Source organism: Salvelinus alpinus, chromosome 13 (assembly GCF_045679555.1).
Source record: "Salvelinus alpinus chromosome 13, SLU_Salpinus.1, whole genome shotgun sequence".
NCBI classification, from domain to species: domain Eukaryota; kingdom Metazoa; phylum Chordata; class Actinopteri; order Salmoniformes; family Salmonidae; genus Salvelinus; species Salvelinus alpinus.
Window position 1 is genome coordinate 375,042 of NC_092098.1, and position 26,369 is coordinate 401,410.

Below are 26,369 nucleotides of genomic sequence, written 5' to 3' on the forward strand. Positions count from 1 at the left end.
TCAGGACAACGTCCTCCTTAGACCAACCCCTACGTCATGTCTTTGTGTCCTCCACAGGTTCTTTGTTTATAGGCTACATGGCGCATATTAATACAGTATGTCTGATCTTATCATACATCCTCTCTTTCTACTGTTGTTTATCTGAGGTTGCATTGATGTCCATTATGGGTGTTGGGTAGATGTGTATTCCACTGTGTTTGTAGAGGGGCTCGGTGCATTCAACTAGTAGATAACACAACCGCAATCACCATAACATGAAGCATGGTGTTGCAGTAAGTCAGATCTACATTCCATCACTACTGTTGTTGTTGGCCTTATGTTATTGATGTCCATTAGTGACAGTGTGGCGGAAGTGGTCCAGTACCTTCATGTCTAGCAGTAATGATAGTAGAGACAAAAAGGGGCAGACAGTACTGCAATCACATGGTCAGACTGGGAGACGGTGCGTGTGCGTGCGTACGTATGTATAGTGCCTGCATGCGAATGCGCGTGTATGCGCCTGCGTGTCTGGGTCCAAATGGGAAACGGGGTAGAGCGAGAGATTCCTGACTGAAGGCTGGTCTGATCGATAACGAACCCCTTTGTTCATGCATTGAATTGTAACGTTGTCACGTCGGCATTCTCCATTCAATCAGTGGTTTTTACCCACTGTTTTGTTGTTTAACTCTGCATGTAGCTAACCTCTCCTAGCCTTCCCCTGTTATCCATATACACATGTGAAGGTCTGTGGTCTGTGCCCTTATTTATATGTGTAGCTACATGTATTGTAGCCTATCCCAGTATTGTATGAAGAAGTGGTGTCTGTCTCCCATAGAGGCTGCATAGGTTATTCCGTTCATTGAGAGACTATATAGAGTTTGACTAATACCCCTTCAGTAACATAGATATGCATAGGGGGATGCCTAAGATAAGATAATGACTGTGTTGTCCCTGAGGGGAAATACAGGAGGGTGTGCACACATAATAAAAGCACAATCAAGCATAGACAAGGATATATACAGGCAATACATGCAGGTTGAAAAAGTGCAGTTCATGAGCGATCAATGATTCGTCTGTAAATGATATACACTATACACATCAGTACATGCCATCAACTACAATATCAACTGAAGGCCAGCCAACTGGTTCTACTAGTGTTTTTTTAATATAGGATTGTACAGTGTTGTATGGAGAAGCTGAGTCTCTCATATAGAAGCTGAATACTGTACGTTATTCAGTTCACACAGAGACTATTTTGAGTCTGACTGTGACTGAAACAATCATGGCATTAGCCCTATTTAACCCTTCACTGCCTCGTATCTCTCTCACAGACTCACTGCATCCCTAGAAGGCTCCACTACCTGTTACTCATCATTTGGTTCAAATGTCATTTATATTCTAATAGGCTTAGTCATTAGACTGAGTAATATTTTTTGTTCTTCCTTTTTGAGCCACCTAAAACAGTTTTTCCTTCATCAAAATGAGCAGCTAGAGAGTGAGATCCCTCTGCAGTGTAAAATTAAACCTGTATAATGAGCAGACGTAATGTGATGGTGCGGAGCTGAGCATGGTGCTCCAGGGTATGCTTTTGCACCCGAGAGTTATTATGAAGATCTCAGCAGAAGGTGGGGGGGGGGGGGGAGGATGTGGAGAGGGGCCCAGGGAGAGGGCCGTAATATCTCAGGAGTCTGTGTGATTCTCAGAGAGAGAAACACAACGCGTTAGGGTGAAGAGGGAGCTGTAATAACGGATGACTTCTGAGATTCAGAACTCGGAGCACGAAGGTTGAAAAGGAGCCGTCATATCTGAGGATTTTTGTGGTTCACGTGATGTGGAACTGGATGCCTGAGGAGAGTCAATCAGTGAGAGCGCCATTACTTTGTTTGGTCGGCTCTTGAGTGGAGTAAAGACCCAGAGATGTGAGGGTCAGGTGGGGCATTGCAGCCACCCCTTCTCATTCATTTTTATAGTCGCCATCCCTGGGATGCCCATTTATGCCTGGGAGGATGGATGAGGATAAATAAGGTTACTCCACAGAAGGTGTTTCATGTGGATGGCATATACCTCCAACGGGAGATTACGGATGACGTAACGTCAGTCCAGGCATGTAGTGTGTGTGTGTGTCATTTGAAGCTGAGGAGAGGGGGTGGATGGTGTTCTGAACAGAAGAGCCTAGAGTGGGTTCTGTCATGCAGCCCCCCCCCCCCCTCCCTCTCCCCTCCCCCTGCAGATGTCTGGAGCGCTGCCTTCTGTTATTTACTGTTATCTGGTCCATAAACGCATACAAACACACACCTGGTCATTTCTACACTCCTCACGTCCCACAACGGCTCTGCTTCAGTCACAAGGCCTGTGGAATTTCAGCTTGTAGGTAACTACTGGCACTAAATCATCTAGACATATTGAGTATGGTTACATGCACACAATAATACTATTATTTTGGATAGTCAGATTAATATAATAGTTTGTTTCAAACATTTAAATGCTTTGCAACGAGAACGATTTCCCTAATAATCCTGTTTACAGTATAGGGAGTGATGCACTCTGATCTCCTGTGCTGTCCCACAGAGAGACTGAAAGTTCCAGACTACCCTGAGCCCATAGCCACATGAGAGCAGTGTAAGGGAGGCTGAAGAAGGGTGCGTGGGTGCGTATGTGCGTCTGTGCCCACGCATGTGTCTGTGTTTGTGCGTGTGTCTGTGTCTCTGTCTCTCTGCGTGAGTCTTACCGTATGTGACATAAACAATATGGAGGAAGTCATCTCACCTCTGTCTATGACACAGCAGACAATGTGAGGGTGAATAACCACATCAGTATGCGACATCAGCAACACAGAGTTAGACTCCACCCGCAGCAGTAGGTTAGATCATTAGTATGCGCCACACGCAGAGGAAGAGCTATTTCTCTGACAGGGGGCTGCTCCCCTGTCTGTCTGTGGTGTATCCAATGGATGTAATACACTGCAGGGTAGGGGGAGGAGGGGTGAGGATGGGGGTGGCAGCCATTAGACATCAGGAGTAATGTGCTGGGGATGAAGAAGGGTGTGTGTGTGTGTATGTGGTGAAGGTGACCTGTAATATTGCCAGAGGATTTCAGTCACAGTCAGACTCTAAATAATCTCTGTGGAACTGAATAACCTATTCAGCTTCTATATGAGAGACACAGCTTCTCCATACAATACTGGGATACAATACTATACAATACTGTATTAAAAGACACTAGTAGGACCAGCAGGCTGGCATTCAGTTGATATTGTAGTTGACAGAGTGTACTGATGTGTACTGTATATAGTGTACAGATGAATCGTTGATTATGAACTTTTTCTACCTGTATGTATGGCTGTATACAGTGCATTTGGAAAGTATTCAGACCCCTTCACTTTTTCCACATTTTGTTTTGTTACAGCCTTATTCTAAAATGGATTAATGTAACGTCGACGCAGGGAGTCAGGAAGCAGGTGCAGTTAGTGAGTTTAGTATTAACGAACATAGAACGATACAAAACAAGAGAAACATCTGACAGGGAAACAACCAATACTGCCTGATAACTGATAACAAACGAGTGCTATCTAAAGGGTAAGTAATGAGGGAGTAATGAAGTCCAGGTGTGACTGATGATGAGACGCAGGTGTGCGTAAAGATGGGTGGCCAGGACCGGTGGTTAGTAGACCGGCGACGTTGAGCGCCGGAGAGGTAGAGCAGGAGCAGGAGTAGACGTGACAATACCTGCCCCCGACGCGCGGCTCCAGCCGCAGGATGACGGCGAAGGTGGAATTCTCGGATGATTTTGGGATCTAGAATGTCGTCCACCGGAACTCAGCACCGCTCCTCTGGACTGTACCCCTCCCACGACGTCGGGAGTCCAGGAGTGATCTGACAGTAGAGGCAGGGCTCCCCTCGATGTCCAAGGGAAGTGGAGGGGTGTCATGGGGGACGGCATCAGCCAGGACACCAGGAACCACTGGCCTGAGGAGGGAAACATGAAAAGATGGTGAGATCCGGTAGTTAGTGGCGAGTTGTAATCTGTAAGTTACCTCGTTGACCCTCCAGTGGACCTTGAACGGCCCCGGGGACTCAGCTTCTTACAGGACAGGCGGAGCGGGAGGTTCCTGGACAACAACCACCCGAGCCACTGCCTGGTCACACCGCTATCATCCAGAAGGCAAGGTCAGTACAGGTGCATCAAAGCTGGGACTGAGAGACAGAGAAACAGCTTCTATCTCAAGGCACTCAAACTGCTAAACAGCAATCACTAACTCAGAGAGGCTGCTGCCCACATGGAGACCCAATCACTGGACACTTTAATAATGTCTTCATATCTTACATTACTCATATCAAATGTATATACTGTATTTTATACCATCTACTGCACCTTGCCTATGCCGCTCAACCATCGCTCATCTATATACTTATATGTACATATTCTCATTCACCCCTTTAGATTTGTGTGTATTAGGTAGTTGTTGGGGAATTGTTAGATTACTTGTTAGATTTGTGTGTATTAGATAGTTGTTGGGAATTGTTAGATTATTTGTTAGATATTACTGCACTGTTGGAACTAGAAGCACAAGCATTTCGCTACACTCGCATTAACATCTGATAACCATGTGTATGTGACCAATAAAATTGTATTTTATTTGGTGGAGAGCCAGAAGCGATCACCAGGATGGAACACGGGAGCCTCACTGTGGTGGTGATCCCTTGCTCTTTCTGATGGAGGACGGCGCGCTGTCTCACGTTGGCATTGTTCCATACCTCTTCTGCGTGCCATAACCCCTCGTCCACCGCAGGAGCTTAGGTCTGGCTCGGAGTCCACGGAGCCAGGGCTGGCTGATAACACCGAACACACTGGAAGGGAGTCAGCCCGGTGGAGGAATGTTGCAATGAATTCTGGGCATATTCATTCCAAGGAAGGAATCGGGCCCACTCCTACTGCCGGTCCTGGCAGTGACTCATCAGGAACCTCCCCAGCTCCTGGTTCATCCGCTCCACCTGCCCATTAGATTGAGGCCGGTACCCGGAAGTGAGGCTGACCGTGACCCCCAGCTTCTCCATGAAAGTACTCCATACATGTGATGTGAATTGGGGGCCACGATCAAAGGCGATATCCCCCGGAAGGCCATAGTGCTGGAAGACCTGCTGGAACAGTGCCTCAGCGACCTAGAGAGCGGTAGGGTGACCAGAGAGAGGGATAAAACGGCATGATTTTAACCACCAAAATGATGGTGAACCCATCAGAGGAGGGGAGATCAATGACAAAATCAATGGAAAGATGAGACCAGGGATGCTGAGGCACGGGAAGGTGAAAGAGTTTACCTGCTGGAGCGTGCCGAGGAGATTTAAATTGTGTTCACACTGAACATGAGTTGACATAGTGTTGACATGAGTTGACACAGCATCGTCCTGCACCAAAGTGGGCCCCCAGTATTTCTTAGAAAGGGATTGAGTGGTGCTGGTGATACCTGGGTGTTGAATGGTGAGGGATATGTGTGCCAAGGTGAGCAACCGATCTCTGACCCCCACGGGGGCGTAGATGCGCTCCGGAAGGCAGGTGGCAGGAGTGGGTTCCCTCTCCAGAGCCTGGCGGATGTCCACATCCACGTCCCAAAACACGTGGCCATTGATACGGGAGGACCGATTGATGGGCTGGCAGACACTCACAGGGCCCTCCACTGACGTTGAACCACAGGGTGCAGAAAAGCAGGTCCTCCGGCATCCTGGTCCCCAGGCGGTAATCCTCCTCTCTGACCAGGAAATGGTGAGATTATGGAGTTAGATCCACGGAAGGCGAAGGATGACTTTGTGCACAGGTGCGGAGGTGATGAGGAAGGAAAGGCTGTCCTGGTGCTTGGGTCCCACGGTGAGGGTGAGTGAAGCAGTGATGTGCGTAATAGCGTTGGGTCCCAATGGTCGCATGTCCAACGCTTGGACTGGAAATGGAGAGGAGACCGGGTATGAGGTGATGTGCAGGGAGGAGGCAAGGGCCTGGTCAATGAAATTCATAGAAACAATAGGTGAACAATAGAAACAATAGATGAGGACAGCCAGCTAGTGAAATCGATACAAAAAAAGGTTTGGTGCAAAGTGATGGAGTACTCATGCCTAACCCAGGAAACGGATGATCACAGGGCCGTCCCTCTGCTCTCGTGGATTCCGGGTTGAGACGTACCGGACACCGTAGAAGCTGGTGCCCCTCCTGGCCACAATAAGGACATAGCCCTAACTGTCTATGACGGCGTCGCTCAGCTGCGGGGAGGCATGTGGCCCCTACCTACATGGGTTCAGGCTCTGACTCAGTCAACGAAGGAGGGAGAGAGGCGATGGGGTGCCAACGCTCGCGAAGAAGGTTCGTTTGTCGTCTTAGCACGCCAACTCTGTCTGGACCTCTTCACGCAATCCTCTTCTGAATAGGGTGCAGAGTGCCGGCTCATTCCATGCGCTGCATGCTGCCACTGTCCGAAAGGTGAGCGCGTACTCCGCTGTGGCCATCCTGCTGTAGTTAGCTTAGGCACTCCCCATCCTCTCTGCCCTCCAGTGGATGGTCGAAGACCCCCGTGAACAGAGCCATGAACCCCTCTTAGGAACCCAGCTCCTCCTCTCTCCCAGATGGCCATAGCCCACTCCAATGTCTGTCCGGTCAGCAGGAAAATAATCGTGGCAACCTTGGACCTCTCCATGGTGGAGGCTCCCATCTGATGAGTAAAATAGAGGGAAGGGACAAACGGGCATCGCTGACCTGGTCGGACTGTTGGATGGGCTGGGGTGCTGGCTCACTGGGTCGACTTGTCCTCCGCTTGTTTGAGGTGACGCCCCTAGTGAAATGTTGAGACGTTGAAGAACGCGGAGGACCTCATCCAGTTGTGCCAGCTGGTCATGGTGTTGGCAAAGTAGGTGTCCCTGTTCGCTGACCATCTGGGAGATGTCGTCATTAACTGCTGCTTCCATTTGGTGAGGCAGTATTCTGTAATGTTGACGCAGGGAGTCAGGAATCAGGTGCAGTTAGTGAGTTTAATATTAACGAACATAGAACGATACAAGACAAACGTCCGACAAGAAAACATAACCAATACTGCCTAACCAAAACTGATAACAAAAGAGAACTATATAAAGGGTAAGTAATCAGGGAGTAATGAAGTCCAGGTGTGACGCAGGTGTGCGTAAAGATGGGTTGCCAGGACCGGTGGTTAGGAGACCGGTGACGCTGAGTGCCGGAGAAGATGTGACAATTAAATGCATTTTTTCCCCTCGTCAATCTACACAAAATACCCCATAATGAAAAGGCAAAAACAGTTTTTATAAATGTTACCACATTTATAAAAAATAGAAAACAGAAATACCTTATTTACATAAGCATTCAGACCCTTTGCTATGGGACAACAAATTGAGCTCAGGTGCATCCTGTTTCTATTGGTCATCCTTGAGATGTTTCTGCAACTTGATTGGAGTCCACCTGTGGTAAATTCAGTTGATTGGACATGATTTGGAAAGGCACACACCTCTCTATATAAGGTCCCACAGTTGACAGTGCATGTCAGAGCAAAAACCAAGTCATGAGGTCAAGACAGAATTGTGTCGAGGCACAGATCTGGGGAAGGGTACCAAAACATTTCTGCAGCATTGAAGGTTCCCAAGAACACAGTGGCCTCCATCATTCTTAAATTGAAGAAGTTTGGAACCAACAAGACTCTTCCTAAAGCTTGCCGCCCAGCCAAACTGAGCAATCGGGAGGTATTTGGACATAAAGATGAACTTTATCAAACAAATCAAACATTTATTGTGGAACTGGGATTCCTGGGAGTGCATTCTGATGAAGATCATCAAAGGTAATTGAATATTTATAATGCTATTTCTGACTTCTGTTGACTCCAACATGGCGGATATCTGTTTGGCTTGATTTGTTGTCTGAGCGCCGTATTCAGATTATTGCATGGTTTGCTTTTTCCGTAAAGTTTTTTGAAATCTGACACAGCGGTTGCATTAAGGAGAAGTATATCTTTAATTCTGTGAATAACACTTGTATCTTTTATCAATGTTTATTATGAGTATTTCTGTAAATTGATGTGGCTCTGTGCAAATTCACGGGATGTTTTGGAGGCAAAGCCAAATGTAAAGGTTTTTGGATATAAATATGAACTTGATCGAACAAAACATACATGTATTGTGTAACATGTTGTCCTGGGAGTGTCATCTGATGAAGAATATCAAAGGTTAGTCATTAATTTTCTCTATTTCTGCTTTTTGTGACTCTCTTTGGTTGGAAAATGGATGTGTGCTTTCTGTGACTAGTTGCTGACCTAACATAATGATATGTTCTGCTTTCGCCGAAAAGCCTTTTTGAAATCGTACACTGTGGTTGGATTAACGAGAAGTTTATCTTTAAAATGGTGTCTAATGCTTGAGAAATTTGAATTAGGAGATTTCTGTTGATTGAATTTGGCGCCCTGCAATTTCATTGGCTGTTGGCGAGGGGAACCCCCCGTTCCCAGACAGGTTTTAATGCCCTCCTTGCCTGGTCCGTGAGTTTTGGTGGGTGGCCCTCTCTTGGCAGGTTTGTTGTGGTGCCATATTCTTTCAATTTTTTAAATAATGGATGTAATGGTGCTCTCTGGGATGTTCAAAGTTTCTGATTTTTTTTATAACCCAACCCTGATCTGTACTTCTCCACAACTTTGTCCCTGATCTGTTTGTAGAGCTCCTTGGTCTTCATGGTTCCGCTTGCTTGGTGGTGCCCCTTGCTTAGTGGTGTTGCAGACTCTGGGACCTTTCAGAACAGGTGTTTACAGTGGGGAGAACAAGTATTTGATACACTGCCGATTTTGCAGGTTTTCCTACTTACAAAGCATGTAGAGGGCTGTCATTTTTATCATAGGTACACTTCAACTGTGAGAGACGGAATCTAAAACAAAAATCCAGAAAATCACATTGTATGATTTTTAAGTAATTAATTTGCATTTTATTGCATGACATAAGTATTTGATACATCAGAAAAGCAGAACTTAATATTTGGTACAGAATCCTTTGTTTGCAATTACAGAGATCATACGTTTCCTGTAGTTCTTGACCAGGTTTGCACACACTGCAGCAGGGATTTTGGCCCACTCCTCCATACAGACCTTCTACAGACCTTCTCCAGATCTTTCAGGTTTCGGGGCTGTCGCTGGGCAATACGGACTTTCAGCTCCCTCCAAAGATGTTCTATTGGGTTCAGGTCTGGAGACTGGCTAGGCCACTCCAGGACCTTGAGATGCTTTTTACTCCTTAGTTGCCCTGGCTGTGTGTTTCGGGTCGTTGTCATGCTGGAAGACCCAGCCACGACACATCTTCAATGCTCTTACTGAGGGAAGGAGGTTGTTGGCCAAGATCTCGCGATACATGGCCCCATCCATCCTCCCCTCAATACGGTGCAGTCATCCTGTCCTCTTTGCAGAAAAGCATCCCCAAAGAATGATGTTTCCACCTCCATTCTTCACAGTTAGGATGGTGTTCTTGGGGTTGTACTCATCCTTCTTCCTCCAAACACGGCGAGTGGAGTTTAGACCAAAAAGCTCTATTTTTGTCTCATCAGACCACGTGACCTTGGACCTCTGGATCATCCAGATGGTCATTGGCAAACTTCAGACGGGCCTGGACATGCGCTGGCTTGAGCAGGGGGACCTTGCGTGCGCTGCAGGATTTTAATCCATGACGGCGTAGTGTGTTACTAATGGTTTTCTTTGAGACTGTGGTCCCAGATCTCTTCAGGTCATTGACCAGGTCCTGTCGTGTAGTTCTGGGCTGATCCCTCACCTACCTCATGATCATTGATGCCCCACGAGGTGAGATCTTGCATGGAGCCCCAGACCGAGGGTGATTGACCGTCATCTTGAACTTCTTCCATTTTCTAATAATTGCGCCAACAGTTGTTGCCTTCTCACCAAGCTGCTTGCCTATTGTCCTGTAGCCCATCCCAGCCTTGTGCAGGTCTACCATTTTATCCCTGATGTCCTTACACAGCTCTCTGGTCTTGGCCATTGTGGAGAGGTTGGAGTCTGTTTGATTGAGTGTGTGGACAGGTGTCTTTTATACAGGTAACGAGTTCAAACAGGTGCAGTTAATACAGGTAAATTAATTACTTAAAAATCATACAATGTGATTTTCTGGATTTTTGTTTTAGATTCCGTCTCTCACAGTTGAAGTGTACCTATGATAAAAATTACAGACCTCTACATGCTTTGTAAGTAGGAAAACCTGCCGATTTTGCAGGTTATCAAATACTTGTTCTCCCCACTGTATATACTGAGATCATGTGACAGATCATGTGACACTTAGATTGCACACCGGTGGACTTTATTTAACTATGTGACCTCTGAAGGTAATTGGTTGTACCAGATCTTATTTAGGGGCTTCATAGCAAAGGGGTGAATATATATGCATGCACCACTTTTCAGTGTTTTTTGTATTTTGTGAAACAAGTATTTTTATTTCATTTCACTTCACAAATTTGGACTATTTTGTGTATGTTCATTACATGGAATCCAAATAAGAATCTATTTAAATTACAGGTTGTAATGCAACAAAATCGGAAAAGCGCCAAGGGGGGTGAATACTTTTGCAAGGCACGGTATATTGAATAAATGACAATAATAAGCGATGGTAGCTTTCACCTAGATTCATTTGGTCAGTCTGTCATGGAAAGAGCAGGTGTTCTTAAGCTACTTGGGTCAGGGTCTGATCACTACTTTTCCATCAGAGCAAGGAATGCACATTGCATCTATGCCAAATGTTATGTGCTGATATGTAACTGTTCCCCAGCAAGAAAAAAACGAATTGTCGCTCAAACAGAAAGGGGTACTAACAGAGTCACTGAAAACAACCAAAACAGGTGGGGTTTTAGGAGGGGTTCTAAAAGACACTCACAGGGGTGTCCACTGACAGTTGACTAGCAACAACAACTGGGACCAGAAAGACACCCACCATTAGCGCCCACTAAATTTGACCAAGAAGAGGCAAACAAAAGAGAAACCCACACCAAACTCAAGACAGGAAGCAAACCAAAAAGTGGAGCAAAACAGAAACAGGGAAGATCAGATAAAGGATTGTTTGTCTACAAATCAAATAGGGAGAGCAAACTAAAGGTGTTAAACCTCCACATCTCTCAAGACAACAGGAGCCCTGGGAAAGCACAGGTAAAACACCTTCCCACTAATGAGATGACAAACGAGCGCCGGTGTAACACGTACTGACTAACAAGGTGAAACCAATCGGTGCTCCCCATGTGCTAACGTTCAACCTCTAAATATAAATGGAAAAACCAAAGCCTGTAACAGTAACCAACAATATGTGACACTATATATTGTATTTTGTTGTGTTTTTGTTAGATGCTGAGTGGGAGAGGGCTCCACAATGCTGTATAGACTGTGGATTGTTATCAGACAGACATACCTTGTGTACTGTTGCTCTCTGAATGAATGTAATGCTCTCTGAATGTATGTTGCTAGTGAGAGAGCTCCAGAACACTGTATAGACAGTGAAACTGACAGACAGCCTTATACCTGCTTTAATGCACTCTGTGGCCCGTTGGCCAAAGCTCTGGGGATGTAATATTCCTCGCTCTTCATTGATCCATCTCTCTATCCCCCCTTTCAATCTCCCTGTCTGTTCCAGTCTTAATCCTGATGTCTCCTCCCATACCCCCTTATTGGTTTAATCACTCTCTGTCTCACTCCCCTCCTTTTCTATCCCCTTATCCCTTTTACATCTCACTGTTTCCATCCCTCCCCTCCCTCTCCCTCTCAACCTTTCACTTGTTTACCATCTGATCATCTCTCTTTTATTAAACCCCATGCCCTCAGGTGTGTATGAACGTTCCCTAAAGCATAAATCACAGTCCACAGACGCTGAGACGGAATAGTTTGGGAAGCACAGCCCAAACGCGCACGCACCTTCGCAAATTTCCCGACCAACGCGGTTCCGTGTGCGCGTCCTCTATTCATTTGAATGTGTTGACGGTTGAAGAAATAGGTTGAGCAACGCTGAGAATTCGAAAGTACGAAAGCCAATGGTCCAAATATTCTAGAACATTGATGTGCGTACGCGTACACAATTTGGACTCTGATTGATGCTTAACACACTCACAGTACAACTTCGATCCCTCAACACAGACACATGAGGAGGATAGTTGTAAACAGAGCTCTGTCCTGTGAGTTTCCAATCCTGACAGCCTGCGAACGTGTGGATCCTCCCAGACCTGCGGTGTAGAGTCGGTATGGATTGTGAGTGTTGCATGGTGTTGCTTTGTTTCTTGTCCCTCAGGTTGCAAAGCCCTGCTCAAGTGTTTGGAGCCTGTTGTTGTTTACTGACTGCTGTGTTTCCCGTCCCAGGTTACAAGGCCCTGTTAAAGTGTCTGTCAGGGAGGTTCTGTAGCAGGGAGCTCATCGGCATCATGGGGCCGTCAGGGGCTGGCAAGTCCACTCTGATGAACATCCTGGCTGGGTACAGGTGAGACGGGTCAGAATGGGCTTGGTCCAGGTGAGACATGTGGTGGGGGGGGGGGGGGAACTGTTACGTAGCAGTCTTACACTACTGTATTGAGATAGGAAACCATGCACTTTCTCTGATCTGAGAAAGTGGCCAAGATGCAGGAAGACTATACTGAATAAAAATGCAAGTGTCGGTCATTTACTGTCTGCTTCTATGTTTGTGTAACAGAGAGACTGGGATGAAGGGTCAGATCCTGGTGAACGGGCGGCCGAGGGATTTGCGTAGCTTCAGGAAGATGTCTTGTTACATCATGCAGGACGACATGCTGCTGCCAAACCTCACCACGCGGGAGGCCATGATGGTGAGGTCACCTTGCTTGTTAGACATGTTGATGGTGAGATCACCACAGGGATGATGGGGAGGTCAGTTAGTTATACTGCTGCCACACCTCACCACACAGGAGGCCATGATGGTGAGCTCGCCCTTCTGTTAGACATGTAGGCCATGATGGTGAGGTCACCTCAGATATGTAGGCTATGATGATGAGATCACAGTTAAACATGCTGCTGCCATGCCACACCACGACGCGGGAGGCCATGATGGTGAGGTCACCTCAGATATGTAGGCTATGATGATGAGATCACAGTTAAACATGCTGCTGCCATGCCACACCACGACGCGGGAGGCCATGATGGTGAGGTCACCTCAGATATGTAGGCTATGATGATGAGATCACAGTTAAACATGCTGCTGCCATGCCACACCACGCGGGAGGCCATGATGGTGAGGTAACCTTATTACTTCCATGGAGACCATGATGGTGAGGTCACTGTTAGATGAATAGATAATGTTGTTGGATAAGGTGGTTGGCATGGACCTCACCCTTCTAGGGTCCATTTTCTCATGTTATGTCTCTCTTATATTAGGTGGCTGCCAATCTGAAGATGAAAGAGAGCATGGAAGTGAAAAAGGAATTGGTGAGTTTGACTTAATATCCTGTAGTGGGGTAATATTTGATACATAATATTATAAATACCTCACATCAAATAAAATGTTGTCACATGCGCGAATACAACAGGTGCAGATCTTACCGTGAAATGCTTGCTTAAGCCCTTAACCAACAATGCAGTTCAAGAAATAGAGTTAAGAAAATATTGACTTAAATAAACTAAAGTATAAAATAAAAAGTAATACAATAAGATAACAATACCAAGGCTATATACAGGGGGTACCGGTACTGAGCCAATGTGCGGGGGTACAGGTTAGTCGAGGTAATTTAGGTAGGGGTAAAGTGACTATGGATAGATAATAAACAGTGAGTAGCAGCAGTGTAAAAACAAAGGGGGGGTCAATGTAAATAATCTGGGTGGCCATTTGATTAATTGTTCAGGAGTCCTATGGCTGTTAAAGAGCCTTTTGGACCTAGACTAGGCGCTCTGGTGAAGTTTTTTGGGGCCTTCCTAGTACATAGGTCCTGGATGGCAGGAAGCTTGGCCCCAGTGATGTACTGGGCCATACGCACTACCCTCTGTAGTGCCTTACGGTCGGATGCTGAGCAGTTGCCATACCAGACGGTGATGCAACCGATGCTATCGATGGTGCAGCTGTACAACCTTTTGAGGATCTGGGGACCCATGCCAAATCTTTTTACGACCGTCTTGGTGTGTTTGGACCATGATAGCTTGTTGGTGATTTCATCATGTGACTCATGATAAGACTGTGCAATTGTCCTATTAAAATGTTTATCTGACTCCATAAAGATTATTTAACAATACGCAAGAGACAATAGCTGAGTTGCAGTAATAGAAAGGTCAAGAAATGTATTTAATTACTTTGTAAAAGGAATGATAACATTATACAAAGCATAAGATTAAGTCACAAAGCCTTAACAAGCATTACAAGGCATTATTCTAGGCATGATCAGAGAGGGAGGGAGAAATAAACAAAGAAACCATGGCTTGTGCCATTGCCGAGAGAGAGAGAAATTCACCACAGCTGGTCAGGAACAAATAAGACAGACAATGAATCTAAAATATTCTATAAGCATCTGCGTTGTTTGGATTCAAAAATTTAGTTTTTTGACCAATTGTATTACTGTAAAGTTAAACTCCAATCAGATATCAGACCTACAGGATGCAACCTCTGCTTCTCAGAGATGAGACAATAGGGGTTGGAGAGATAACGAGGCACTCCTAAGACAACACAGAGGAAATTCTTGCCTACAGTTGATAAGAAGAGCAACTACGGGGGCTGGGCTGCCCTACATAATCCTCTCTTGAACACATCTCATTCTGCATCAGACAGAAGAGTTCAAAACCGGACAGTCACTAGACAATCTTCGGACCAGCAGTTCATGGTCCGAGCAGCATCACGTCAGGAGTGTCCTTTTGGTGGGTAGAATTGTCTTTTTTAGACATGTAAATGTAGTTAGGTAACACCTTTCCTGCAAGCAAGCTAGAAAGTGTTCTTCTTCGTAAGATCAAAACACAGAAATGAAGGTACATCACAGATTAATCCACATTACAATTAACATAAAATAGTATGTTTATCTGTTTGGATTGGTCAATAGAAAATTCAGATGTATTTTTATCAAATCAGTCAGATGAATATAAAATATATCAAAGATCACTGTATCATAAAATACAGTATTTTAAATTAAAACACACAAATTCTCCTCCCTTTGCGAGAAAATAGATTCACCTTGAAAATGAGAAAATAAACAATAGAACCATCATTTTCAAATAATCAAGAACAATTATTGAAGTTAAATCAAAACAACTGTCAAGCAATTGGTTTCACAAACAATTTGTGACCGACTGGCTCGATTTGGTCTTATGTAGCAAAATTTGAATTGTGTTTACATTGGATAAAAGTAGAGACTCAGAGCTAGAAAATGTTATATCATACACTACAGTTGAGGAACAATGGGGAAATAATTCTGCTTTAAAAGTTGATCAACTTGTAACCTCACTTTTGAGAAAATGGCCTTTGAATGTTTTGGTACCGACTGGAGAGTTCTTCTTTGTCTACACCCATTCAGCATTGTTCACACCCTTTTAAGCTTTAGTCTTGAAACAAAGATTTCAAGACTAAAGGCTGGTTTATACTACGAGTAAATTGAATCTGGAGTGCCAGTGTGCGCTCTGGGCTTTTGTAAACTCAGAGCATTGTCATATTGCCGTTAGTAAATTCAGAGCGTTTCGCTCTCGGGGAGCACACTGAATGCTCTGGCCGAAAAGTAGGGTTGATCCGAGCGATCTGACCTAACAGCAGTCAAGTACCCAAGCTAAATGGCTAACGTTGGCTAGCTTGCTAACTACAAATGAGAGAACAGCTCACACTGACCATTTCACTCGCGCAAGCAGAGCTGGTTAGGCTGTTATTATGTTATTCAGGGTGTTGGTGACTGCAACTGTGCTGCTGGCAACAATTTAATTAAGCTTTTTTTGCCAACGTTTACAGACACAGCGGCCATATTCAACGGGTGTTAAGTCTTTGTAAATTCTTCAGTTATTCTGTGCTCTGGCACACAGACGAGAGTGCTCTGAAATCAGAGTAGATAGCCAGAGCGAATTTACCAGCTATGTCTATCAACAGTTGTCACAGTGACATCATAAACATTCTATTGAAATAGTTACTTGCATAGAGAAGTCTTTTGTTTAGACATGTAGCCTGCTTGCTAAACAATGAACCATAATCCCAACTCATTACGTTACTACCCTGCATGGATCTGCAGGTAGCGAACCAACCAGATTCAATGTTAGCTAGCTAACATTAGGCTATAACTAGCAATGCAAATGGCTCTGAGATATGAATAATATTACTACACAGATCAAAAACGTAACGTTAGCTAACCAGCCAGCTAATGTAAGCTTGCTAGCTAACAGTACACATTAGCTTGAAATGAAAACGAATTTCTGACAAAATTAGAAAAGGGTAATATCTGAAAATGTAGCTAGCTAGACTCTCTTACCTGTATACATGGATGGACACTTCTCCCTCTCTGTCACGGATGCCGTGGTTGCCCTTAGTTTGAAGATATAATCCGGAGCCTTCTGTGTGTTCTCTTTTCAACTCTGTCTGCATATTTGCAATCAAACGGCAGAGTTTTCTCCATCTCCTTAGCTATCATACTCTAATTCCACTGACTTCAAAACTCAGATCTCCAGAAAGTGGAGAGCAACACTTACGCAGTTCTACTACATAATATCTTTTTTTTTTTAAAGCAGTGTTAGAAAGGATTACCTACACGTACTGACCAGCTCATATTATACACAGAAGTCTGCTACATGGCAGACTCATCTGGGGGCATTTTCAGCCCACTCATTATCTCAGCCAATCATGGCTAGCAGGAAGGTTGCTGACTTTTTCCATGGCTAAACCAACTAGGCTCGTAATTTAACAATTTTATTCGTATTTACAGATGTTATATAAGTTTGTTTTTAAGGCACGTGAAAGTTCACATGTTCCAGAAGGCATTTCTGCCAAAAAAACCATTTACGTTCAAATGGCGCTCCTGTGAAGTAGTGACACGCGACATGCGCCTAGTTTCACATTTAGAGTCACATTTGAAAATGATATGTGTTAGCATCTCAGTTTATGGCACTCAACATTAGCATACCAATGGTGAAAGTTCTAAGGCCATTTTGTGAGAAACAAAGCAATGACTTTTCATAGCACACTCACATCTATACATAACGCATAGGAAAACAAACTATTCTTTGGGTCTTAACAGTAGCCATTACATTTAGTCTATCACTCTGTATACATCAAAGAAAGCAGATTCACAAAAGTAACCTATATAGCCATCACAAATGGATATAGAAATTATTGAGTTGCAAAGGAAGAAATTATTAACACATCATCGTCAAATAATCAACATCCAACGTTTTAGGAGAAAGCTCCAAATCTAACCTATGCTGAAAGTAGAATCTAGACGGTCTACCAAATCCCAACATTTCTGCATCGTATTACTACTTCTGTGACAAGAGTTACAAAACCTAACAGAGCGTTGGGCCAGTAACCGAAATTATGCTTGAACGAATCCCCGAGCTGACAAGGTAAAAATATGTCGTTCTGTCCCTGAGCAAGGCAGTTAACCCCCTGTTCCCCGGGCGTCAAAGACGTGGATGTTGATTAAGGCGGCCCCCCGCACCTCTGATTCAGACACATTTCAGTGGAGTACATTGTTGGACAACTGACTAGGTATCCCCCTTTCCCTTTCCCTAGTTGGTACTACTCTGAGGGCACGCAGGCTGTCTAAAATGTGCAGGAGGATTTCCTCTGCCTACGTTCCAACAGCCCCTGACCATATGCCCTTCCCTTTTACAGAAATCACAATAAAACTTTGTGGGCTGTTTGGGTTTAACCTCTGTACCTGTCCCAGTTACTGCAATGGAAAATATTTCGGTAGCTTGGTCCACTCGTACACCAGAGAGGAGCATGGATGCACACACCACACCCGTCGGTTGGACTGTATCCGAAACAGACAAATCACTTTGGTGCCTATTTGTGCTCTGTTATAATGAATCTCTCTGCATGTCAAGTAGAAATTACATGCCTGGAGTTCTGATTGCAAGTGCTCCATTTTGAGCTCTTATGTCCTCTGGGACTTCAGTGGTATCATAGTTTGCCGTTTTCTCGAGTAAAAATTCAACAAGCTCTAGAATTAACATCTTAGATTTGTTCTTATTTATGCCAATATATTGCATGTTTTTCATGGTTCGGGGTAGGCCCCTGGAACCCAGGGAAATCTTAACACTACGGCATACAATGACATTCTAGACGATTCTGTGCTTCCAACTTTGTGGTAACAGTTTGGGGAAGGCCCTTTCCTGTTTCAGCAGGACAATGCCCCTGTGCACAAAGCGAGGTCCATAAAGAAATGGTTTCTCGAGATCGGCGTGGAAGAACTTGACAGGCCTGCACAGACGCCAACCTCATCGAACAACTTTGGGATGAATTGGAACGCCGACCGCGAGCCAGGCCTAATCGCTCAACATCAGTGCCCGACCTCATGAATGCTCTTGTGGCTGAATAGAAGCAAGTCCCCGCGGCAATGTTCCAACATCTAGTGGAAAGCCTTTCCAGAAGAGTGGAGGCTTATATCAGCCCATGATTTTGGAATGAGAAGTTTGACGAGCAGGTGTCCACACACATGTCACCATTTACTGTAGTGGGGTAATATTGTGTGTGTATACAGTGTGTATAATTACAGTGTACTTAATTACTTTGTAAAAGGAATTATAACATTATTCTAGGCATGATCAGAGTGAGGGAGAAATAATGCCATGGCCCATAGCTCATGGAAGAGACATAGAAAGAGAGAGTGTGTGTGTCACCACAGTTGGTCAGGAACAAATAGGAGAGACAGACAATGAACTGAGTTGTTGACCAATACTATTACTTTAAACTCCAATCAGATATCAGACCTACAGGATGCAACTCCTGCTTCTCAGAGGTAAGACAATGGGGGTCGGAGAGATAATGACAACACAGAGGAATGTCTTGCATACAGTTGATAAGAAGAGTCACCTCGGGGTCCGGGCTGCTCTACAATACTGTATATACTGTACATATAACATCCCAGGTTTACAGGGCAACACCATATCGACTAGAAAGACATTGCCTGGAAATCTTAACGTTCAAATGTTTATAGTAGTGTATGTTTATGTGTCTCTCTGTGTCTGACCACCAGGTAGATGAGATCCTGACGGCCCTGGGACTGCAGGAGTGTGCCCAGACCCGCACCATCTCTCTGTCTGGTGGGCAGTGCAAGAGACTGGCCATCGCCCAGGAGCTGGTCAACAATCCCCCTGTCATGTTCTTTGATGAGCCTACCAGGTAGGTACACACCTGGTATACTGACACACCTCCTACACACTGACACAGAGGAAATACTGCATAACAACAGTCACCAAGCACAAGCTAACGTTTGTCATCTCTCTCTCTCAGTGGTCTGGACAGCGCATCCTGTTTCCAGGTGGTCTCTCTCATGAAGTCCTTGGCTCAGGGAGGAAGGACAATCATCTGCACCATCCACCAGCCCAGCGCCAAGCTCTTTGAGATGTTTGATAAGGTAACTAAATTCGAGCTTTTGTGCCATCACACAAAAGAGGTTGGCGTATGGTATTGTACAGTATCTAGGACTGACTGCCATATGCTTTGTCATTAGCCTAATCATTATTTTAACTGTCGTAATGAAAGTGAGGTCTATACTGTTGTGTATGATGTCCGGAGCCTGCTGGTTTTCTGTTCTGCCTGATAATTAATTGCACACACCTGGTGTCCAGGTGTCCAGGTCTAAATCAGTCTCTGATTAGAGGGGAACAATGGAAAAAAAGCAGTGGAACTGGCTTCAAGGTCCAGACTTGAGTTTGAAGGCTCTAGACCATCTTTCGAGCTCAGTTGTTACGTCAACGCATTAGCATACATAAATACATAAAGGCATTAGCCCATGCATAATTCAGAGACTGATATTACATCAGGCAAAGATATGTAAATAATACTGCGAATGTCTCTGTTTCCTTCTTCAGCTTTACATCCTCAGTCAGGGCCAGTGTATATACCATGGCACTGTTCCTTACCTCATCCCTTACCTGAAGAACCTGGGCCTTCACTGTCCCACCTACCACAACCCTGCAGACTTCAGTGAGTCAGCATAAGAGCCTGTGTGCGTGCGGGCATTCTTGCGTGCGTGCATGAGTGTGGCAATGCAAACATTTTTCAAGGTCCTTTTCAGTGGACCAAGGTTCTTCTTCTTAGTTCACTAACTCACTCTTGTCCTTTGTTCTCTGTTTTTCCTCTGTGTCCCCTGTCTCTAGTTATTGAGGTGGCCTCTGGGGAGTATGGGGACCTGAACTCGGTGCTGTTTGAGGCTGTGCAGGGAGGACTCTGCTCAGAAGAGGGCAAGAAGAACTCCAGTGACAAGAGTGACCCAGCCTCATCTGGCCACTCTAACAGTCACAGCGTGAGTGTTGGCACACTGACCGACAGGAATCACTCGCCGTCACAGTCCCACACCACTGACCTGCGGCACACAGTCACGCGGCGTGATCAGATCCCTCAGGAGTCACTCACTCAGTCCATACCCACACGTCTTCACCTATTCACTCATTGCATGTCTTTTCAACTTCAACTGTGTAAGGGATCTAATTGTGTCCCATGTCCTGCCCTCTCTATGTCTGTCTGTCCACAGGATACTCAGTACACAGGAACGATGGAGAAACACAGCTTTGCCACCAGTACCTGGTCACAGTTCTGCGTTCTGTTCAGAAGAACACTATTAACGATATGCAGGGATACGGTAAACAATTCACATAATAATAATAATAGCATTAATCTTAATATTGACTTGCGTTGTGTGTGTCTGAAATGAATTAGTAAACTTAAAAAAGAAAATGATTGAGTGAATCAATACATTGTGTGGGTGAGTGAACTGCAAGTACTGTTTGTTATGTTGCGTACTAAATTGAGGCATGTTTTTCTGTGTGCGTTCGCAGGTGTTAACCCACCTCAGAGTGATGTCCCACATATGTATAGGAATTCTGATCGGTCTGCTCTATCTCAACATTGGCAATGATGCCAGCAAGGTCTTCAACAACACTGGCTTCCTCTTCTTCTCCATGCTCTTCCTCATGTTCGCTGCCCTGATGCCCACCGTCCTCACCTGTAAGAGACAGCGAGGACACGGGGAGGGCGGAAACAATGTTACCTCGTGAACATGTTCTTTGCAATCTGGTCTCAGATCTGTTTGTGCTGTCTTGCCTAATGGTCCTGTGGTCTACTTTATGACGTGTCCATATGAGTTGGTAATTGGTGGGCATTGGTAAGACAGCACAAACAGATCTGAGACCACACTAGTTGTTGTACTATTAACAAGAAATGTATTGTACTCATACGCGGTTTATGTGTTTCACAGTTCCTCTGGAGATGTCAGTGTTTCTGAGGGAACATCTCAACTACTGGTACAGCCTGAAGGCCTACTTCCTGGCCAAAACCATGGCGGACATACCCTTCCAGGTGAGCTTTGTGGCTAAGTTGACTTTGATTTATTTTTCTTTACAAAACAGCAAGAGAAAAGAATACCATATGGTCTCTTCCTTAGGGCATGACACAACTACATTCAATCTATCTCTATGTGTTTCTCTCTTGCTCCCTCACTCTCTTTACCACTCTCCCCTCCCTCCATTTGTCTTTATGTCTCCCCTCTCCCTCCCCCCCAGGTGATCTGTCCCATCATGTACTGCAGTATAGTATACTGGATGACAGAGCAGCCTCCTGAGGCAGTGCGGTACCTGCTCTTCATGGCCTTGTCCACCTCTACAGCCCTGGTAGCCCAGTCCCTAGGCCTCCTCATTGGGGCCGCCTCCACCTCCTTACAGGTACCGTACATCACATGGGCCAGCCGTTTACAGACCGGCACTACCACGCACAACTGTCGGTCGGCCAATCGGCCTGCGCCGCACGGCAGATATTCCTGTTTTGTCATTTCAAACGGATATAGCAGTCTGCTCCTGCACACTGACTCACTCACTTTCCCACTCTTCAGAGGAGTTGTGGTGTTGTTTTGTGAATAACTGAACTTCCCTCTCTCCAGGTGGCGACCTTCGTGGGCCCAGTCACAGCCATCCCAGTGCTCCTGTTCTCTGGATTCTTTGTCAACTTTGACACCATCCCCAAGTACCTGCAATGGAGCTCCTATGTGTCCTATGTCAGGTGGGTCTGTTCTGTTGGGGCTATAAAATCCTTTCCTTTGCTACCTTCGTGCTCAAGTGCAGGACGTTCAATTAACCAATTAGAGAATATCATGACGTGATGAGAGGATATTATGCTGTGTCTTCCAGCTCGGGTTATGTGGAATGCTCTCCAACTATCTGGCAAACCTGCTCATTATGTTACTCTGTGCAAGGTGTAAGTGTTTGTGTCACTCATTCAACTTCTCCTTCTCCACTTCTCCTACCAGGTATGGCTTTGAGGGGGTGATCCTGTCCATCTATGGGATGAATCGTTCGGAGCTGGAGTGTCCTGGGGTGGTGTGTAAGTTCCAGAAGCCTGAGGAGGTTCTACAGCTACTGGACGTGGAGGATGCTAAGCTCTATGTGGACTTCCTGGTTCTGGGTGTGTTCTTCCTGGTCCTCAGACTGGCTACATACCTGGTGCTCAAATACAAAGTCATTGCAGAGCGATAAAACGAAGAGTACATTTAATATTTTTTTGCAAGGTTTTATCTTTTTATTCAAAAAGGACAATAACTTAAGTCCACAAATTATAGTTTCCCCTCCCTTACTATAAGTCATTTTAGTTTAAAATGTCCTTACGGTAATCCAATTTGTTTACAGTATTTAACCTTTATTATCCAACAAATACTGTGTAAAAGAACTATACACAAACAAACAGATACCCAATATAGTAACTACAGTATAAAGCATGTGTCTCTATGGAATGAAGAGGAGATGTACAGTAGCTGGTGGGGGACAATCCAAACAGCCCACACTGCACTACATCCAAGAGCTCAACTCCTGTCCTATTTACGAAGGTTCAGGATACACAAACCTCTTGGTCCAAGATGGGACAGGACTGTGTCAGTTTGTTTCCACCCGCAAGGCTACACTTGACTTACACATCTCCTGTCCTTATACATTCCCACTGAAACCCAAAGACATCCCAAAGGACAATTGCACAAACACTGTGCCCGGACAAAAAGGTTGAAATATGGACATGTGGTGAACATGAGAAGAGGACTCTTCAGGGCTGGGGGAGGTCTGGACGAAAGAAAATTCTCTGAAAATATCCCTCCCTCTCCTTTGGCTGTTTGCAATGGAACTGGAACTGAGGCCCACTGGAGCACAGAATTGGTCTCGGAACAGAGTCCCAGGGATTTCAAATCACTGGACAGTGTTCTCTCTAAAAGAGCACACACCAGACATGGCAGAAAGACAGCCAGAGGATCCATAACAATATGTCGTCGTTTGTCTCCACTTCCTGTGATGTCATAGTCTTCCCAGGATCTTTTGGGTCTTGTGACTATTCTGGATGTGGACCACAGAATATGGCAGGTTTCAATTAGTCAATTGAATCAAAAGATGGATGGACATAAGTGGACTTGAGAATGTGAACTCCCCCGACAGGGTACACATTTTGGAGAAGTGTTGAGAATCTGGACGCAGCCCCATAATCAGAATGCATTTCAGATGAGGAGAGTGAGAGAGGGTGTGGGTCTACTTCCCAAACATTGACACTCGACATTATGCTTCTATTGTAACCATGCTGTGTTGTAGTTGATTGGGGGAACATTCCAGAACTGGACTCTAAAAACATAGTGGATCTTCACAGAAATTTCACTGGACTAGCCTCAACAGAAGATAACACAGTGTTTTTCTTGACAATGAAGGGGACTTGATGGCTGAACTTATGGAGTGACTTATTTTTTGTTTGTTTGTGTAATTGCAATAGCCAACTCTGTGGTAGACAATGTGTGCTTTCCTGCAAATCAAATGGCGTCACCATTTGGACCCAAGACAAAAAAGCGTAAACTGCTTGTTTTTGCTTGTTAAAAGAATGTCGACTCCTTCTCTTCTAGAGAAATTCAATTACTGTTCTATTCTATGTTCTGCATTCTGGCAGTCTGACAGGCACATGTGTGTTGTGAAAAACATTGTTGCTAGGTACTTGAGATACTGTCTGGGCAGTTTTTGTGCCTCTGCACTGGAACGGTCTGAGCTCTCACATTATTTGCACATAGATCATATGCTAACACTCATACACAGACATAGATACACACACGCACACACACACACAACCATACACACAGCTATGTTTAGCCAAGCTTCTTTGTGTCACAAGGCAATGCAAATCTTTTTTTTCTCCAATAGACTATATTGCTATGGAAAGATTTCTGACTCAAACTATGCTACGTAGTAATCCTCATTATAATTGGCACAATGGATTTATAACACCACCATGTCCTGTGTGTTCAGAACTTATAATAATAATGTCAGTATATAATCAAATGATTGTACAGTGAGTATGTTATGCTGTAAAGAAAATGTACATATGCACTTTTTGATGTATGTTTATAGCTTCTTTTTTTGTGTATTTTTTATATTTTTTTTATATATATCCATGTGAAAAGTGCTGCTTGAAGGGGTCAGCAACTAGATGTTGCATGATGATTTGTGGAAGGAAATAATGAACTATAACATTTGAAACATTATATAGAGGAATGGTGACCCACTAAAGTATTATCTTATTCTCTCCCCAAATATTTACCCAAGTTGGTACCAGAGTTTTACTTGTTCTTTCTTTTTGACATTTACTCTGGATACCCATGATTCCTTGACAGTGATGGTGTACATTCTAAAGCAGGGATACAAAGATGTGAACTAGACAGCAGACACAGAAGTCTGAGGCTGTCTGAAAAGTACTTACCGATATTGTAATTTCTGTTAAAAACAAAATACCAGGATGTTATTATACCTAGTTTCAAGTCCATTGTGCAATATTCTATTATAGAGGGAGAGCCAGTTGAGTAGAAATGTATGTGCTGTAACCAACTCTTCTATCATTGCCATGCGACGATACATTCTGTTTGGCATGACAAGATAGAGTTGGCTACCTCCCATACAGTATGGGACCAGGCTACAAGTGTGGTTGGGGAGCTGTATCTGAATTCAGCCTTAAAGCAGGATTAGAATGATAATGTATATTTAGTCTCTGTTCCTGTGGCTTAGTCTTAGTCTCTTAATAAAGGAAGACAACAGAACAGATTGTCTTGAATCTCTTACAAATAGCAATAGTCTCTCTGCTTTGTCAGTTTTACCTAATTTCTCCCCCTCAGATATTTCTACAGTGCTCATGTTATGTCTCTGACCTGCTTAGTTGTTTTTTTTGTATTGGAAAAGATGCACATCCAACGTCTTTGTACAAGAGCTGGATACCCCCCCCCCCCCCCCAAAATATGTTCTGCAAATGATAGAGAATTATTTTTATTTTTTTTGTAGCCTATCCATGCTATGTGTGCAATACCCATCCGAGGGCATTTTACCTCTTTGTAGACTGATTTTAGGGCGAGAAGAATGTGACGTGCCACTGTGGCTCAGCCAGAAAATCTATCATGTTATGTTTGCATTGTGTTAAGCTCGGCATATGACACGTTTTGGGAAATGCCAGTCAGTGCAGAATTTTGCACTGTATTCAGGCATGGCTAATGATGATCATTGATTATCCTTCCGAGTGTTGCACTGGTATGAAGGGCAATGATGCTGCTGGATATTGATTATTTATAGTGGAATAACAGACTGTTTTACACCACCATACTTTTTTTGTTGTCTTACTATAATGTCTTATCTTGTTGTGTTTATTTGGTTTGTTTATCATTCTGTTGATGTAATTGTTCTTATCAACTTCAACAATGCAAGCTCTGTGTACTGAACGCAGTTCAGAAGATTACAATAAAGACAATTATTTATAACCTGTTCCAAGATAAGATTTGTTTGAATATTAATGTTTTGGTGAGATGTTTTTTTTTATTAGAGAATATACATAAATGTCCGATCTAATATATTAAAGAATATGCGACACCGTTCTTCCACAAGAAATTCCATAATTTGCTATTTTGTTGATGGTGGTAGAAAACGCTATCTGAGGCACCGCGCCAGAATCTCCCAATCGGGTTGAGATCTTGTGACTGACACACACACACCGTCAAACACCCTATGTCCCTTTGAGACCCTTCTTTCAAAGTGACTGAGATCTCTTATTCTATCCATGGTAGCCAAAATAATGGGCAACTGGGCCTTTCTATACATGACCCTAAGCATGATGGGATGTTAATTGCTTAATTAACTCTGGAACCACACCTGTGTGGAAGCACCTGCTTCAGTATACTTTGTATCCTTAATGTACTCAAGTGTTTCCTTTATTTTGGCAGAT

General features: G+C 44.3%; 1 protein-coding gene across 2 annotated transcripts in view; it reads left to right on the forward strand.

The window, feature by feature from the left end:
- Positions 1–25,908, forward strand: part of abcg4a (ATP-binding cassette, sub-family G (WHITE), member 4a) — a 36,744-nt gene extending 10,836 nt beyond the window's left edge. For both annotated transcript variants that reach the window (XM_071337377.1, XM_071337376.1), the window contains exons 3-15: positions 12,338–12,455; positions 12,666–12,798; positions 13,364–13,414; positions 19,135–19,280; positions 19,392–19,515; positions 19,973–20,087; positions 20,261–20,406; positions 20,635–20,742; positions 20,939–21,107; positions 21,358–21,458; positions 21,662–21,820; positions 22,036–22,154; positions 22,402–25,908. In XM_071337377.1, the coding sequence (XP_071193478.1) occupies positions 12,338–12,455; positions 12,666–12,798; positions 13,364–13,414; positions 19,135–19,280; positions 19,392–19,515; positions 19,973–20,087; positions 20,261–20,406; positions 20,635–20,742; positions 20,939–21,107; positions 21,358–21,458; positions 21,662–21,820; positions 22,036–22,154; positions 22,402–22,627 (1,715 nt within the window). In that variant the 3' untranslated portion in view covers positions 22,628–25,908. The remainder of the gene's footprint in view (positions 1–12,337; positions 12,456–12,665; positions 12,799–13,363; positions 13,415–19,134; positions 19,281–19,391; positions 19,516–19,972; positions 20,088–20,260; positions 20,407–20,634; positions 20,743–20,938; positions 21,108–21,357; positions 21,459–21,661; positions 21,821–22,035; positions 22,155–22,401) is intronic.
- Positions 25,909–26,369: the final 461 nt, after the last annotated feature.